The sequence below is a fragment of the Rattus norvegicus genome, chromosome X (genome assembly GCF_021556685.1).
Source record: "Rattus norvegicus strain SHRSP/BbbUtx chromosome X, alternate assembly SHRSP_T2T, whole genome shotgun sequence".
NCBI classification, from domain to species: Eukaryota; Metazoa; Chordata; class Mammalia; order Rodentia; family Muridae; genus Rattus; species Rattus norvegicus.
In genome coordinates, this window is record NC_141554.1 from 56,901,938 (window position 1) to 56,921,166 (window position 19,229).

Genomic DNA, 19,229 nt, shown 5'->3' on the forward strand with positions numbered 1-19,229 from the left:
ATGTCATGTATCACTAACAGATATTTCCCCTTTTATACAGGAAGGCTTTTCACTTAATTGCTTCTTTTGCATGACAATTTTTTTCTTTTTTATTTCTTGTAATCTCATTTGTAAATTTCTTGACATTATTTCTTGAGTAGCAAGAATTCTATTTTTTTACAAAAATAGAATTACAAAAATAGTCACAGGTAAGGACCTGTGACTGTATCTTTTTAATATTTAGGGAATTTGTTGTCAATTTCCTATGTCTATATAGTATAGTCTCTTTACATATCTTGCCCAATCTTTTTCATTCTTTCTTTTTCCTACAGGTTTTGTCATTCATATATATATATATATATATATATATATATATATATATATATACATATATATATACATATACATATATATATATGCATAATCTGTGCCACCCAGGTGACCATAAATTTGTAACTAGCCGGGGGGTACATAAATATAGAACATAAAACCTTTCTCTCTCAGAACATGTTAGTAGTGTATAGTTCAGTAAAGAGTGGAAAGGACTCCAGAAGCCCTCCCTGAACCATGGTTAACTGATGCTACACTCAGTCTCATGGAGGCCTATTGCAACCTATATCTGTATCTTGAAGTGTATTCCCTATTTCTTCAGTAAATATTTCAATTGCACATTTCAATTTCACTTTCGTATTTAATTTTACATTAAGTTCTTCAATGGATTTGCAGTTGGTTGTCCTGTTACTTGAAAAGTAGGGATCTATTTTCAATCTCCTATGCATGAATATCTAGTTTCTTAGCAGTGTTTTTTGATAAATGCTATTATTTCAACATGTATATTTAGTGTTTTTGTTATAAATCACATGGCTCAAGCCACACTGGCAGATATTTTGGTCTTCTAATTCATTAATCTACATGACTGAGTATGATCTTAATCCATTCATGAATTCAATTTAAAAGAATGTTGTTAAGAATCTTTAAATCTGTTCATTGGGAAAGTGATCTATTGTAGTGTTCCTTTATTTAGTTCCTGTTTATTCTCAGTAGCCTTGTAATTCTAGCTTCACTGAATGAGTTCAATAGTTTTCCTTACCTTTCTAGTTTAGAAAACAGTTTGAGGAACATTGATGTTAGCTCTTCGTTAAATGCTTTGTAGAGTTGATATGAAATCCTTCTCATGGCCTTTTTTGTTAGGAGACTTTTTTCTGCTTTAATCTCATTGTTTGTTCTTGATTTTTTTTATTAACTTGAGTATTTCTTATATACATTTCTTCCTTTTTATTAACTTGAGTATTTCTTTTTTTTTTATTAACTTGAGTATTTCTTATATACATTTCGAGTGTTATTCCCTTTCCTGGTTTCCGGGCAAACATCCCCCTCCCCCTCCCCTTCTTTGTGGGTGTTCCCCTCCCCATCCTCCCCCCCTTGTCGCCCTCCCCCCAACAATCTAGTTCACTGGGGGTTCAGTCTTAGCAGGACCCAGGGCTTCCCCTTCCACTGGTGCTCTTACTAGGATATTCATTGCTACCTATGAGGTCAGAGTCCAGGGTCAGTCCATGTATAGTATTTAGGTAGTGGCTTAGTCCCTGGAAGCTCTGGTTGCTTGGCATTGTTGTACATATGGGGTCTGGAGCCCCTTCAAGCTCTTCCAGTTCTTTCTCTGATTCCTTCAACGGGGGTCCTATTCTCAGTTCAGTGGTTTGCTGCTGGCATACGCCTCTGTGTTTGCTGTATTCTGGCTGTGTCTCTCGGGAGAGATCTACATCCGGCTCCTGTCGGCCTGCACTTCTTTGCTTCATCCATCTTGTCTAATTGGATGGCTGTATATGCATGGGCCACATGTGGGGCAGGCTCTGAATGGGTGTTCCTTCTGTGTCTGTTTTAATCTTTGCCTCTCTATTCCCTGCCAAGGGTATTCTTGTTCCCCTTTTAAAGAAGGAGTGAAGCATTCACATTTTGATCATCCGTCTTGAGTTTCATTTGTTCTAGGCATCTAGGGTAATTCAAGCATTTGGGCTAATAGCCAATTATCAATGAGTGCATACCATGTGTGTTTTTCTGTGATTGGGTTACCTCACTCAGGATGATATTTTCCAGTTCCAACCATTCGCCTACGAATTTCATAAAGTCATTGTTTTTGATAGCTGAGTAATATTCCATTGTGTAGATGTACCACATTTTCTGTATCCATTCCTCTGTTGAAGGGCATCTGGGTTCTTTCCAGCTTCTGGCTATTATAAATAAGGCTGCGATGAACATAGTGGAGCACGTGACTTTTTTATATGTTGGGGCATCTTTTGGGTATATGCCCAAGAGAGGTATAGCTGGATCCTCAGGCAGTTCAATGTCCAATTTTCTGAGGAACCTCCAGTCTGATTTCCAGAATGGTTGTACCAGTCTGCAAACCCACCAACAATGGAGGAGTGTTCCTCTTTCTCTGCATCCTCGCCAGCATCTGCTGTCACCTGAGTTTTTGACCTTAGAGTATACATGGACTGACCCTGGACTCTGACCTCATAGGTAGCAATGAATATCCTAGTAAGATCACCAGTGGAAGGGGAAGCCCTTGGTCCTGCTAAGACTGAACCCCCAGTGAACTAGATTGTTGGGGGGAGGGCGGCAATGGGGGGGTAGGATGGGGAGGGGAACGCCCATAAAGAAGGGGAGGGGGAGGGATTAGGGGGATGTTTGCCCGGAAACTGGGAAAGGGAATAACACTCAAAATGTAAATAAGAAACACTCAAGTTAATAAAAAAATAGAAGAGAAGAAAAAGAAAATAAACAAGATAGATAATCGCTTAGCCAGACTAACCAGAGGGCACAGAGAAAGTATCCAATTAACAAAGTCAGAAATGAAAAGGGAGACATAGCAACAAAAACCGAGAAAATTAAAAAGAAATCATCAGATCCTACTAATAAAGCCTGTACTCAACAAACTCAAGACCCAACAAAGAAAGAGAACTTCAGACCAATTTGTCTTATAAATATCAACACAAAAATACTCAATAAAGGGGTTGGGGATTTAGCTCAGTGGTAGAGCGCTTGCCTAGGAAGTGCAAGGCCCTGGGTTCAGTCCCCAGCTCCGAAAAAAAATACTCAATAAAATGCTCACAAACCAAATCCAAAAACACATCAAAACAATCATCCATCATGATCAAGTAGACTTCAGCCCAGGGATGGAGGGATAGTTCAATATAAGGAAATCTATCAACATAATATACTATATAAACAAACTCAAAGAAAAGTCCACATGATCATCTAATTAGATGCTGAGAAAGCATTTGACAAAATTCTACACCCCTTCATGTTAAAAGTATTGCAAAGGTCAGGAATACACCTATGGTCACTTGATCTTTGACAAAGGGACTAATATCCTCCAGTGGAAAAAAGAGCATTTTCAACAAATGGTGGTGGTTCAACTGGAGTTCAGCATGTTGAAGAATGCAAGAAGCATGTTCAAGACCCATACCTAAACATAGTAAAAGCAATATACAGCAAACCAGTAGTCAACATCAAACTAAATGTAGAAAAACTTGAACCAGTCCCACTAAATTCAGTGACTAAACAGTGCTGCCCACTTTCTTCCTACCTGTTCAACACAGTACTCAAACTCCTAGCCAGAACAACCAGACAATAAAAGGAGTCAAACAAATTGGAAAGAAAGAAGTCAAAATATTACTATTTGTAGCTGAAATGAGAAAATACTTAAGTGATCCCAATATTTCTACCAGAGAACTCCTAAATCTGATAAACAACTTCAGCAAAGTAGCTGGATATAAAACTCACTCAAACAAATCAGTAGCTTTCCTCTATTCAAAGGATAAACAGGTTAGAAAGAGCAATTTACAAATTCATTTGTAATAGCAAAGAACCCAGGATAGAAAAACTTATCCTTAACTATAAAAGAATTTCTGACGGAATCACTATCCTTGGCCTCAGGCTATATTCATGAGCAACTGTGATAAATACTGTATGATATTGATACAGAGACAGACAGGTAGATGAATGGAATAGAACTGAAGACCTAGAAATGAACCCAAACACCTATGGTCACTTGATCTTTGACAAAGGAACTAATATCATCCAGTGGAAAAAAGATAGCATTTTCAACAAATGGGGCTGATTCAACTGGAGTTCAGCATGTTGAAGAATGCAAATTTTCCCATTCTTATCGCCCTGTACCAAGTTCAAGTACAAATGGATCAAGGACCTCCACATAAAACAAGATACACTCAAACTAATAGATGAAATTATGGGGAAGAGCCTCAAACACGTGGGCACTGGGGAAATTTTTCTGAAGAGAACACTAATGGCTTATGCTCTAAGATTAAGAATCAACAAATGGTGCTTCACAAAATTGCAAAGCTTCTGTAAGACAAAGGACAAAATAGGACAAAACGTCAATCAATATATTGTGAAAAGACCAATCCTATATCCAATAGAGGGTTAATATACAAAATATACAAATAACTCAAGAAGTTAGATGCCAGAGAATCAAACAACCCTATTTAAAAAACAGGGCACAAAGCTAAACAGAGAATTCTCAACTGAGGAATTTTGAATGGCTGAGAAAGAAATGCTCAACATCCTTAGTCATCATGGAAATGCAAATCAAAACAACATTGAGATTCCACCTCACACGGGTAAAAATGGTTAAGATCAAAAACTCAGGTGACCACAGTTGCAGTCGAGGATGTGGAGAAGTGGAACACTCCTCCATTGTTGGTGGTATTGCAAGCTGGTACAAACACTCTGGAAATCAGTCTTGAGATTCCTCAGAACGTTGGATATAGTACTACCTGAGGAGTACTACCAGCTATATCACTCCTGGGCATATACCCAAAATATGCTCCAACATATAACAAGGATACATTCTCCACTATGTTCATAGCAGCCTTATTTATAATGGTCAGAAGCTGGAAAGAACCCAGATGCCCTTCAACAGAGGAATTGATACAGAAAATGTGGTATATCTACACAATGGTGCACTACTCAGATATGAAAAACAATGACTTCATAAAATTCATAGGTAAATGGATGGAACTAGAAAATACCATCCTGAGCGAGGTAACCCAATCAGAAAACACACACATACACACATGCACACGCACACACACACACACACACACACACACACACACACACACACACACACGGTATGCACCACTGATAAATGGATAACAGCCCAAAATCTTGGATTACCCAAGAAACAATCCACAGAGCACATGAAGTTCAAAAAGAAGGATGACCAAAGTGAGGATGCTTCAGTCTTTCTTAGAAGCGGGGGGGGGGGGGCAAAAATATTCATAGTAGGAAATACGAAGGCAAATTTTGGAGCAGAGACTGAAGGAAAGACCATCCAGAGACTGCCCCACCTGGGGATCCAGCCCATATACAGCCACCAAACCCAGACAATATTGCTGATGCCAAGAAGTGCATGATGACAGGAGCCTGATATAGCTGTCTCCTGAGAGGCTCTGCCAAAGCATGACAAATACAGAGGCCGATGCTCACAGCCAACCATTGAAGGGAGAATGTTGTCCCCATTGGAGGAGTTAGAGAAAAGATTGAAAGAGCTGAAGGGGTTTGTAACCCCATAACAACAACAATACCAACCAACCAGAGCTCCCATGGACTAATCCACCATCCAAATAGTGCACATGGACAGTCTAATGGCTCCAGCTGCATATGTAGCAGAGGATGGCCTTCTTGGGTACCAATGGGAAGAGAAGCCCTTGGTCCTGCCAAGTCCGTACCCCACCTCCAGTGTAGGGGAATGTCAGGTTGGGGAAGCAGGGAAGGGTAGGTGAATGGTTGTGGGAACACCCTCATAGAAGAAGGAGGGGGGGGTTGTGATAAGGCATTTATGGATGGGAAACAGGGCAAGAAGATAACATTTGAAATGTAAATTAAAAAGTCCAATAAAAAAGAATTGTTTACACAATCTTAAAATAAGAGATTCTTGGTTTAAGCATTAAAATGTCATGTCCAGATTAAAACAAGATTTGAGGGCAGAGAAATCAGCATTTGAATAACACAAGGGTAAACTTCACACAGTGTGTAAAAACATGCCTACATAAGAACTACTGATATCCACCCTAGAAAAATGGTACATAATTGGTGCCCAACTTTTGTTACATGGATAAATGAAAGCATAATCAGGTAACAATGTATAAAATAACATTACAACTTTTAGTTTGTCTACATTACATAAAACTATCAACTTTGTCCTTCTCTAATTTCTTAGAACCATCAGCTTCCTTCTTTTTGCACATTTTCATCCACATCTTATTTAGTCTAAGTCTTATTGAATTGTAAAGGTACAAACAATTAATCCTGTTTTCTATCTACTTTTTTAATGTCAAAAAGTGGTATAAAAATTATTCTTTTTTTCTTTCTCATGACAGAAATTCCTGTCTTTTTCCTTCAATTCATTTTATAGAGGATGACCATTAATGTTGAATATTTTTCTCTGCTTTTAACAATGGCATTTTACCATCACACAGTATTTCAAACTCTTTTCAGTTTATTGAAACTTTTATTTTATAAACTCTTATTTTATATACCTCACTACAGCATTTAGCACGAGTTTCTTCTACCCAATCTATATTGTACCTAATTATTTATACTGTGTCTATTCCTATTTGTGTGATCAAGTGTCCTGGTTTTCCAGGGTCTGTCTGATTTTCCTGGTATAGTCCTGGTTTTCAGTTTGCAAGCTTGTGGAACATCTTAATGTACACAGGCACTCTCAGCCCTCCCTTCAAAAACTCAAAATTCTGAAGCAAGGGGATCAAGGGTTCAAAACTACCCTGGGGTACACAATGAAATTCTGATTCAAAGACAAGTACCAAAAAAAAAATAACATTAAATGTTTAGCATCTAGAAAAGACTTGGTATGACAAAAATATATGTTTAGCTTATTACTAGCTTTAGTCTTTTATATTAAGTCACTCATTTTTAAAATTTTATTTATTTATACACTGTAGCTGTCTTCAGACACACCACAAGAAGGCATTGGAACCCATTACACATGGTTGTGAGCCACCATGTAATTGCTGGTAATTGAACTCAGGACCTCTGGAAGAACAGTCACTCCTCTTAACCGCTGAGCCATCTGTCCACCCAAGTCACTCATCTTAAGAAGTCTTTTCCATCTGCTTGTTGTCTTTTCTTATTTGCTTTCATTACTTCCTCTTTTTTACTTTAGGAAAAAGATATACAAGTACTTTGCACTGGATATTTCTACTTCCTCTTCTACAGCTAATTGTCTCAGGCTGTCAACCAGTCCAATGAATACTCCTTATTACAAATCTGTCTTTGCCTCTACTGAATCATCTTCTTCCTTTTGAATTCCTCACCAGTAGTTCTGAACTCCTTATATTTGCCTTCTCACGATATTCCATTTTTATTTCTGTTTATTAAATACTATTGTGTAGGCATTCGCTATATATTAGGTGAAGGAGAAAATGATGCTTAATTTTTTTTCCTACTGACTCTATGTCTTACTACTAAAACGAAGTCTACATCTTCAAGATGCCTCATATACAATGCCAATCCTCATCTTAGTATGATTGTAATATTAGGCTTTACTAATTTTATCTTTCATATACACATGAGACTTTCTGGATCCAAAGCAGATTTTTTTATTGCCTTACAATAAATAAATAGTCCTACTTCCTTCTCGTTCTTTCATAATGACATCCCCCAGGGAAACATGGTAAATGGTGATAAAGACCTTTCCATGTGAGTACTTAGTTGCTCTATAGGCAAGAGACCAAAGATTATAAAGGAGGAACCAGCTGTCCTCATCTCCAAACGAATCTCCCTGGAAACATAATAGGCCTGAATCTAACTCTAATGTTCAAGGAGTTAGCTCAGTGCACCACATGTCTCAGTTTTTACAGCCCAGAATTTGTTTTGAGTCTGGGCTTCATATTTTCTAGTTATAAGCACCTAGAGATCTAGGTCTTTGTCTTTGGATTTTTTTTCCTGACAACTGGAAATTTAGTCTAGCAGTCTCCCAACTAAAGCCTTAACCATTTGTCCTTCTCAGATCAGAGAAATTTGCGAAATTAACCAGACAGATGGTATACATCTCATTTGCATGGGATGGGAAAGTTCTCAGCAGGCTAGAACTATTAGAGGTACATAGAGTAGTCCAAGAAATTTTATTTCCTCACCCTTAGTTGAATCGTATCCAGGATTCACTCATCTACTCAATGTGAAAACTATGAGTGCTTCTTGCTCCTTCTGCATAGATGCACTGCCTAAACACTGTCCTACTGTGTCTGCGTTTTCTCCTTGTGTTCCGGCCCCGGGTTTCATCCTCACACACTTGCATTCTTCTAGTTGGCTCCAGTTAGTTTTCTTTCAAATTCTTCTCAGATTTATGTTCCATAGAGGAGCTGCCATCTTATCTATGGCAATACATTCTATGACTCCCATACGAATAACTTAAACTGTATAGACTGTGCTATTTCTTATACATGTCCAACTATGATAAATATGAGTTATAAATTATGCACTTAGTGATAATTTACTCTAGATTGTAGCGACTTCTGCATACTTTCTTTCAATTCCCTTATTAAGATGAGAATCTTTAGAGATGGAGAGGTGGTTCACTAGTTATATTACTAGTCACTAGTGCAATTAGGTTTGTTTTCTAATCCCTCACAACCACCTAACAGGGGATCTAATACTTTCGTCTACCTTGCACAAGCACCTTCACATATGTGGCACACATGTGCACACTCAGATGCAAATGAAAATAAAAGATGAGAAATTTCGCCATTTCACTTAAAGAAAATACTTTATAGTTTTTCTTTGAATTATCTAAATTGTTAGTACCACATCTCATACTCTTTGGAGCTTATAGGATATTTGAACTCAAGCACTGTGGTATCATGACAGTCAATCACAATTTATTTTGTAATTTTCCATTGTGGTCAGCACGGATGACCAAAAATAATTAAATATGTGGAATATGCAACTGGAGATAAGGGAAGACTACTCTCTTCATTTCGTGTATATTTTTGTTTACATTTCTCATTTGCTTGTTTTGGAGGAGGGATCTCATGTAACCAAAGCTGTCCTCCAACTAGCTCTGCTACAGATGATAATCATGAACATATAATCCTACTGCCTCTATCAGCTGTGTGTTGGAATTAAAAGACATGTGCCAACATGTGTGACAAGTTAGTGCTGGGAATCAAACATAGAACTTCATATACACATTTTATCAACAGTGCCATATCCCTAGTCATGTGGGATATCTTTTTCTTTTCTTCCTTTATTTATGTACATATATATTTGTAGATATAACATGCTTAGTCTATGTAATGTTACTTGCATTTTGAGGACTGACCACTTAATATAGGATAACCAGTTGGTATGTTCTTTCCTTGGAGAAGACTATTTCTTCTACTCTAGGTATTCCTTTGTGTTGTTCCTTGTGTAGGTCCAAAACCTCTTGGTCTTTTCTCCCAAACACTTGACATTTCTATCTGTGTCATCCTTGCTCAGTTACTGTTAGGGTAGTAATAGTGGTAAAAATGTTATGGCTATAGCTTCTGACATTATTAGGAGGTGCAATCTTCATGCAAACTCCCTGAACCTCTACATCTTACTATATTTCTGCCCCATCTTCACAATGCTCTCTAACCTTAAGGGCAGGAGTTGTTTTTGTAGATGTAGCCATTGGAGCTGTGCTCCACAACTCTGCATTTTGATTTGTTTTCTGTGATGGTTTCCATCTATTGCAAAGAGAGGCTTCCCTGAAAAAGAGTAAGGACTATATTTATATATGGGAATAAGGATAGCTATTTAGATTATAGTTATGGATTATGCTGGTTTAGAAAGGTGTAGTTTTCAGTTCTCTGTGATCCATGAGTTCACTAGAACTGAGGAGTTGGCTACATTTCCAATACCAGTCGGGATTTTCCTCTTGTTCAGTGGGTCTTAAGTGCAAGTAGAGTACTGCCAGTTGCCACCAAATCATAAGTGCTATGACCACTCCCTTAAGGTTATCATCTCATTCTGGTCTTCGTTGTGGTTCATAGACTGAGCTAGGAAGAACTGTTGTTTGCCTCCCTTTGTTGTAAGCTTGAAAATATTCTTCTAGTACTGCCAATGCTATTTCTCAGAAAGGGGTCTTTCAGGTCACTTCCAACCCTGGGGACTAAGTGCCCTTTGTTTGAACTGCTGTGTGTTTGAACTAATGGGGACTTAATATTTTACCACTCATTCAGGGCAACCAAGGGCAATAGAAATAGCCTGTAAAGTTTGTTGATTCCCTTAGACAACCCTGGCCAACAACTCAAAAGATGGATTCTCATGACTAGTGCTGGGGGTTTTATTAGATTAGCTTTGGTTTTTGGAGAGAGCAGTTTTAGCCCGTGCATGCCTGTGTGTGTGCATGCCTCTGTGTGTGTGTGTGTGTGTGTGTGTGTGTGTGTGTGTGTGTGTGTGTGTTTGGGTAGATAAATAATAGTATAGATTCCTTAGATAAATAATAGTATGACTCCTTGGAAGTTTTTCAGACGCTTCTACTGTCACTTTACCCATGCCTCCTTCCTTCTTCTGTAATTATCTCTCTCCCCTTCCCTAATTAGAGCCTCATCTTTTTTCTCATTGCTTTTACCATGTTACTTTTACCCTGCCTAAATGCAAATGTATCCATGTCACTTCCCTGCCTAAATTTTTCAAAGCTCATAATTACTTACAAATACTGCCTAAGCTTTTCAAGAGTCTGATGCCAAAATTCTGCTTCAAATATCTACTGTATTTCTATATATTAACAGCTACTCACTTTAACTCTGTTAACAGTCTTTCCTTAATCCTAACTTTCTAGGAGGCAAACCTGTTTGGAGATAGTTATACATACTATATGATGTTATGCCCTGTCTCTGTATGTGCACATTTCTCTTCTTTGAATGCCCTCTAATAATTCTTCTCTGACTAACTCATGTTTATGCTTTAGAACTCAATGTACTGAAAATCTTCTAGAAATCTTTCCCAGATTTTATTGAACTGATTTATATTTTTAGCTCTTCTTGATATACTACAACTTCATAAATAGAGGTACCAATTTAGACTTAACTTTTTGCTTCTAGTCTGTAACGTAACTTACACACAGAAGTTTAGTGGAGGGAGCCATTATTCTTTTTATAATTAGCAAAGCCACTATCATGAAATACTTCAAGTAGACAGACAAAGAGATAAATTGCTTATATTAGTGAAAGTTGGATTATACAAAATACAACATTACAAAAGTATATCCACATACATATACAGATAAAATATATGCATACATATATAATGGCAAATACATAAACAAAAACATATATGTAGAAATCAAATGAAATGTTATAGGTAGAACCAGACTTCTGTGTACGTAAATAATCATCTACTCAGTGTGATTTCAAGGACACAAGACTAGTTCATAATATAGAAATTTCTTCTGCATGTACAAGTTGAATCCAAATAGTTTGTTATTTTTATTCAGATACCTTACCTCTCTCCTGAATCATAAATAACTTTGACAGATCAATTATTTTATAAAGTAGCAAGCTCAGGATTCTTTTAAATGGTGAGCATCATTAAGATTTTACCAACAAATATACTACAGTTCTAAGGTACTTTTGTATCAGAGTGCTATGTCTCAAATTTAAAGGAAAGCATTGCTAATTTTTCCCATTGATATAAGAGGGCTTAAACTCAGTTGATGGCATTGCTAAAGTAAAATACAATTGAAAATATTTTATAATTAAACCTTATGTCATAATAATAATATTAATCAGCCATATCATTGCAAATGTGATACTTAATTTCTGTTATTAACATGATCATCTAAGATATCATAGAATCTGGGTCAGCAACTATTTTTTATTTTTGAATATTAATTTATGCATTATTATGTGCCTCATTGGATTACATATGACTTTAGAGTTTTCACTCAAATTCTACAATGTTTCTTTCATATTCTTTTATGCTTTCATTCTTTCATTTTGTTGTATTTGTTTGTTTAGGGACATCCCAGGGCCAGAATTCAACCTAAGAGAATCCTGCATTTCATCTTTGGGCATGTTTCTTTCCTGTGCTAGGCATTTTTCTTTTTTCTTTTGATCCAATATCTTCTTGAAGGCAAAACTGATTCATTTTTCTCCTATCTTAATTTCTTGTAACAGAAACTATATATTAAAGATTAAAATTGTCAACCACCCTGACTAGTTAACTAAGTTGTCTGAAGGATTAGGTCTATTCATTTATTGAAAGGTATTCGAAATCCCTGTATCCATAATAGTTCCAAAATATATTTTTTTTCAGGAAAGTCACAATATAAAATATAATGGGTAGTTTTGTTTTTTTAAATATTGATCATTTCAATAGCTGAATTTGGAGACACTAGTTTACTCATCATCAAACATTTTAACAGAATTATCAGTTGAATTTGTTGTATATTTCAATCAGGTCTAAATTTCTCCACCTGACAGTGAATATTTTTCAATGTGTACCAGACATTATTGTTTTGGGAATATTTAAATCTTTATTAACCAGGATAGGGTATTACAATATATACTTTGTGATTTTATCTTGATATCTGCTAGTCAGGTCATATAAACAAAATGAACTTATCTTAATATTAACACACCACCTGTCTTGAAAGCTCCCCAGCTTCCCCCAGAAAGAAATTAGCGAACCCAGTGGTTTGTTCATTAACATTGAGACCCAGGTAGCCCTTCTTATCATTTTATGACTTCCAGTTTATAAATAAAGGAGAGAGAAATTGACTGGGGAGTTACATAAACAAGTTCCGAGCACCCAGGATTAATTTTGAGGAGCATTCCACAAGCCAAATAAGTATTTCTTTTCATCTCATTTCACAGGCCTTCAAGAGGGAATTGAAAACTAAAGAACCTGTAATCATGAGTACTCTGGAGACTGTGAGAATATTTCTGACAGAGCAGCCTTTGGAAGGACTAGAGAAACTCTACCAGGAGCCCAGAGGTAATTGAATGTGGAACTGTAATAACATATTGATAGAAGGCTCAGTGACGAGAGCACAGCCCGTCCATGCTTGCTGCCAGAGTTTGTATAGCTCCCCTAATTCTGGGTTAAACAGAATCAATTCAAATTAAATGTAGGTGTTGAAAAAGAATACAGAATCACAAACCACCATGCACAATCCTGTTTTCGGTCATAAAAAAAGCAATCAATGATCACTTATTTGAATATTTAGAAAATAGTAAACAAAGGAGCTTATCTGTGAAAAGGCATTCTATTGTTACAGAGACTGCAAGCTAATTTTCCATTTAGGCTGACTGAAATAAATTAGAACTGGTCAGCACGTGCTAACATTTTTCTCTCTGAAAGTTCAAATGAATCTTGATTTATCTGATTGACAGAAAGTAGAACAGACTCTCTAAGGAAGACAGTTTAGCTGTGCTTGACTATATCAAAATTTATGCCAAAGTGTAAAAGAGCCATTAATCAGTAAGTTGGCCTCTTGTTAATCTATATCCCCTTCCTTTCTTCTGGTCTGACCTTTTCAACAATGTTTTCTTTTTAAACAAAAATGGATTTGGCCTTAAACCTTGTCATATTGCCAATTTAGAGCTGCCTCCTGAAGAAAGAGCTCAGAATGTCACTCGGCTCCTACGAAAGCAGGCTGAAGAGGTCAACACTGAATGGGACAAATTGAACCTGCACTCAGCTGATTGGCAGCGAAAAATAGATGAGGCTCTTGAAAGACTGCAGGAACTTCAGGAAGCTGCCGATGAACTGGACCTCAAGTTGCGCCAAGCTGAAGTGATCAAGGGATCCTGGCAGCCAGTGGGAGATCTCCTCATTGACTCTCTCCAAGATCACCTTGAAAAAGTCAAGGTACTGTGTGCTCTGCTTTGTTCCATAATACTTTGAGAGCCCCAAAAGAGTGCTCATCTGAGGCCTATAAAAGCCTTAGAAAGAAAGCCTTTTGTCCTTATTTGAAAGTCTCTCACACAGGGTTTCCTCCAAGAAAAGTCAATGATGTAATCATTTGTCCTTCTTTGGTGATTAAAAAAATGCAATATTAAGGAGTCTCATTAGCATGATAGGTAGTGCTTCAGGCTCATAAAATGAAATATTAAAAAGTAATTTTGATTTTGGCAATTAGGAAATTAATTTCTTGTAAGCAGATGAAGTTGGTTTGGTTGTCTTTTATGGAATTTCTGATTGGTGTGTGTGCGCGTGTGTGTGTGTGTGTGTTGCTTAGTATCAGAACAAAATAAAAATATACTTACCAAAACCAGAAGCCCCAATTTGTGACTTTATCCTTAATAATAATACAGCTAACCTGAAATGAAAATCATGTATTCTCCAGGCCTTATGCTTTCTAATTGCAAGCTAATAACAGCTTTACATTCAGCACTGTTCCCTCCTACATTTTCATTTTTGTATACTATTGCTATTGTCCTGCAAAATGTTCCTTATTAATCTCCCTTTTCAACCATTGTCTCTTTAAGATTCCTATTATATTTTACTCACATAGATGACCTACTCACTTCCATTGACTAGTCAATGTGTGTGGCATATTATGAACACTGCCTTTTAAAATATTGTGTAAATGAATTAATAATTCCATTACTGACATTTCTGTATCACTCCAACCTTTCCCATTTTAAGATAAAACTCCTTACAAGATATAATAAAGTCAATCTAAGTAAGATAGCTATCTCTCTTCTTCCTATCTCTGGCTTTACTACTATGTTTCAATGACTCACATGCAGATAATCCAGTATCCTTATCCTACGCTACCCAAACTGTTCATAATTTCTCATTACTGCCTACCACCTATTTTTCCATCCATCTGAATGACAACAAATCTGATATTCTAAAGTTTTGGTAGTGATAGCCTACCAAATTAAATTTATTATCTAAAATTGATTATGATAAAGGGGAAGCATCTTTAAAGCCATCATTTCCATTTTGTATTTAGCTTATCAATATTAACCTTTGCATGCCTGATGCTCTAAAGGATTCCCAAGTAGTAGCCAGTTCAGCTAGCTACCTAGAAGACCATTTGGTATACCATACACCTCAGATCCCTAGGTGTGCTTTCAGAAAACTCTCCTCCTTTCTCCATTTCTCCTTTCTCTGTTTTAAAGATCCACTGCTGTTTTAAAAGTTGTTACTTGTGTCACTACAAAATACATGCTTCTGATGGGTTTCTGATAGTGTTATTTCATTAGTTAATGGGCCCTTTGAAAATTGGGAAATGGGGGTTGGGGATTTAGCTCAGTGGTAGAGCGCTTGCCTAGCAAACGCAAGGCCCTGGGTTCAGTCCCCAGCTCTGAAAAAAAAAAAGAAAAAGGAAAATTGGGAAATGGATAGCCACTAAATCCTTGTACTGTATGGAAATGTTAGCTGATCATCTTCATGGTGATAAATATTATAAATGAACATGAAAAATGTCAGGTTTATATTGGCTATGTGAGTCACTAAGAGAATCCTGGTGTCACAAATAAAGCCATAAGAATACATACTAAAATAAAAGTTGCTTTTCAAATACCTTTTGATTTTCAAAATCCATAATTACTGTTGCTTCCCAAGCATTTTAAGGGTACAGTTCTAACTACTCACCTTGCAGGAATAACTTGAACAGTTACTTGACTGCATAGGTATTTTATTTTCTTGTAAAGGGAAATAAAAATACCTGAACCACTAGGTCATCTGGGTAGATATGCAAGAGGAACCTGCAGAGAGTTTTAGAAAGTCGTATAGCTGGAGGGCATATTTAACCTAATGTTTTGTATGTGCTGAGCTACATTAACCTTTTAAGTAAGTGAAAGGAGAGGGGAAAGGAGAGATGAGGGAAAATACGTATGTAAAGATTGATTGATTGATTGATTGATTGGCCAATTTATTCAGAGTCTCACTCTAGTTATCCAGCCTGCCCTTTAACAAAAGCTGGGATTGAACTAGTAATTTTGAACTCAAGCTCTATGAACGATCCCAAAGTGAAACTGGTTAGGGATCATTGGAGTTTTCTTGCTTTAATAAACCATTGTTTCCTCCACTTATGGAGAACTATGCCCTTAGCTTACTTGATTTCACTGTTTGCTTTTCTTTCCTTCATGTTAAAGATGAACTGAGACACTAATACATGCTGCCAATACACACATTCAGCTACAACGTTAAACAGACTATTGCATCTACCTCCAACTAACCCTGCATGCTTTCATTTGGATATTTCTGAATTTGTTATTTCTATCTGTATACATTTTGCTTTTGCTTATACAAACTTCTAACATGTTACTGGAGAAGTCCAAGGCAGAAATTCTGTGAGTATTCCTATAAATCACTTTTAATGTGATATTTTTATTAAACCTTCTTGATATTTTAACTGAGTATGATCTCTTGGTATGGGAAGTGGATTAGAGAGTATATTGAAGCCACTAAACCATTGGTATTGATGTTCTCTTGTTCTGTCTTGTCTTGCTTTGAGATAGGATCATTCACTAAACCTGAAGCTCATCAATTGGCTAGACTAGATGTCCAGCTAGTTCCTAGACTCCACCAGACTCCACCCCACAGGGTTACAGGCATGCATTGCCATGTCAGGCTTTTATGTGGATGCAAAGAATCCAAACTCAGGTCCTCATATTTGTGTAGCAGGAGCTTTACATGTAGTTACCTTCCTGGTGACTGAATGCTATCTTTGCAATGAAGCAAAGATTTACTGCCTAGAATGGGATGGCTAATTTTATCGATAGGCTGCTGCAGTTCTATGTACTGCAAGTAAATGAAATACTTTACAGAGGCTTTTGTTGCTCTTGTTCTTGTTATGGTAAAAATGTATATTGAGCTTTTGATTAAAAAGATAAAGTAAACAAAATAAATAATCCTTCATAAAAGTAGATTAAATATGGAACCAATGCTTCTCGCATCAGTATAGAGCACATACTGGTATTGTTTCAAAGCACATAATTTGGCCTTTAAGATCTGAGAAATTTTCTATTAAAAGGCATATAATAATACAGGCTCACTGTACACTTTAAAAGTATCACAATGGAAAGGTCAGTCTTGGCTTTATTTGAGCTTAGAAACTAAAGTACAAATTACTCATCTTAAAAGTGCCTACCGAATTATTTGTTCAATGTGAAATTAATTGTAAGTTGGTGTTGTTAGGAGAGCTTATTACTTGTTCCCATCTTGTCCCTCTCACTTCCTGCTTTGTTTGTAAAGCTAAAAAAGCAAATTACTTATGACAACAATGTCAAATGCATTTCTTTACCCAAAGCATCTGAGTTTAGCTAGCACTGTGTATGTGTGTTTTTAAAGTCTCTGCCTCAACTTGGGCAAATAGAATCTTCGTTTACCATGCTATTCCCATCCTGTCTTTGAAACTTCTGAAAAGGCTGAACAGAGTAATTGTTTCAGACATCTGTTTAGCATACTTTGAAGTGCATATAAGTTCTTTTTCAGTTTCATTTGAACCCCAGCTGTCTTCACCAAAGTCTATAATCAATCTGAATTAAGTTGTCCTACTTCTCCTAATAAGTCTCTTATTAAGTTCTGCATCAACCTCTTAGGGAGACTTAAAAGCTAATTCATGTAGAATTGCCATTTTCTACTAATTCATTTGTCAGCTCTCCAAATTCCAGCAGAAACAATTGCAAAGACTATTAATTTGGCTCTTCATAAACAGCTTATATAAGTGTAGGATACGTTGGTACTAAGCAAACAATTTAAAACAGTGGGTGGGAGAAAATGAGTTGATGACATTTTCTTCTTTGACTGTTTCGTGGTGCCTTCAACTTCATAAGCATAAAGACATTGATTTAATAAGAGAAACATCCTTCTGCTTTTACTTTCATAAAGAAAATAATTACTGAGTAAGCCTTGCTTAACAAGAGGAAAGGGATTTACGACGGTTGGAAAAGGAACATGTTCTTTCCTTATTGAACTGATTTTAATTTGGACTTCTTTGTGTCCTTCTGATGAACTGTGATAAAAGAAGGAACTAGGATTGGTTGCCATTCTTATTGCACTCAATTGACATTGTAGAGCTACTCTTCTGTTCCAGGGACATTTAAGAGAACATGGATTAGCAAAATATTCAGCTGATAGGCTCATCTGTTATTATTCTACTGAAGACATGTTTAATTCGATAATAAAGATTTCTCCAAAGAATACCATCTTTCTTATTTGAAAACAGCATATCAAAATCTGATCCTTTAGTATGCCAATCCTGTTTACTGAGGATTTATTCCAGAAGCTTTGTATGTGCCTGATAATAATTACAAATCCTCAAGCATCTTAGATAATAAAATATTCAGAAATACTTAACTAATGCACTCTGAATTAAAGGATCTAAAACATAATTCATTCATAACATTTATACTGTGGTTAAAACCTATACCCAGAAAAGTCTTATCTCATTAGAGAATATGACCAATTTATTTCCTAGATTAGATTGAAGGCTGTATCTCAGTTTATCTGAGGATATTATTTGGCCTCAAGCTAAAGGAACAAGAATTTTGTTACCTTGTAAATATAGGTACATATCCTGTAGTATGTTAGCTAAAAACAGTTATAAAGGGTGTTATTCATTTTACTGAAATTCAAATTTCCAAAGAAAATGTAATCACCCAGCCATCATATATTTTTAATTCTCATTGATGACTATGAAAATGGTAACACATTTTGTGCTACAATCATGTTACTCTATTATCATAAATCAAATAAGAAATTATTTAAAAACTAGGAACCCAAGTAGCGGGCTTCTGTTTTATTCTTTTCATGTTCCACAATTTTCAAATTTTAACACTGACACAAATATTAGGCTTTATACCACCTTCTATTTACTAAGTTACTCATAATATTCATTCATTTGTTTTTGGTGAACCTGTTTTATGGATATCATTAGAATATATGTAGCTATAAACTAATATAACTGTCTTGCTTTAATGGTACCTAAGAAAATATATTTTCTTTCATAATAAGACATTTGTTATATTATAATAACATTTATAGTAGATATTCCTATTAAAGACATCTTTCAGAAGGACTGCTTCTAATACGTTTCTATTTCATTTCTCCCAACACTCAATGGGTAACCTAATAGTTCCTTCTTCCACCCACTTACTTCCTTTTGTTATGACCATAAAGTGTCTTTAATGGTTCCTGTATTATTTTTCAAGCTTCATGTCAGTTTCAAGCTCTTCGCTTAGACATTTTTGAACATGGAGAGCTTTGTTCCCAAAATCTTA

The 19,229-nt window shown here is 36.2% G+C and overlaps 1 protein-coding gene across 9 annotated transcripts in view; it reads left to right on the plus strand.

The window, feature by feature from the left end:
- The window catches only part of Dmd (dystrophin), a 2,349,574-nt gene that overhangs the window by 1,915,708 nt on the left and 414,637 nt on the right, over positions 1 to 19,229 (plus strand). For all 9 annotated transcript variants that reach the window (XM_087599109.1, NM_001370876.1, XM_087599108.1 and 6 more), the window contains 2 exon segments: positions 12,864 to 12,984; positions 13,592 to 13,860. In XM_087599109.1, the coding sequence (XP_087455235.1) occupies positions 12,864 to 12,984; positions 13,592 to 13,860 (390 nt within the window).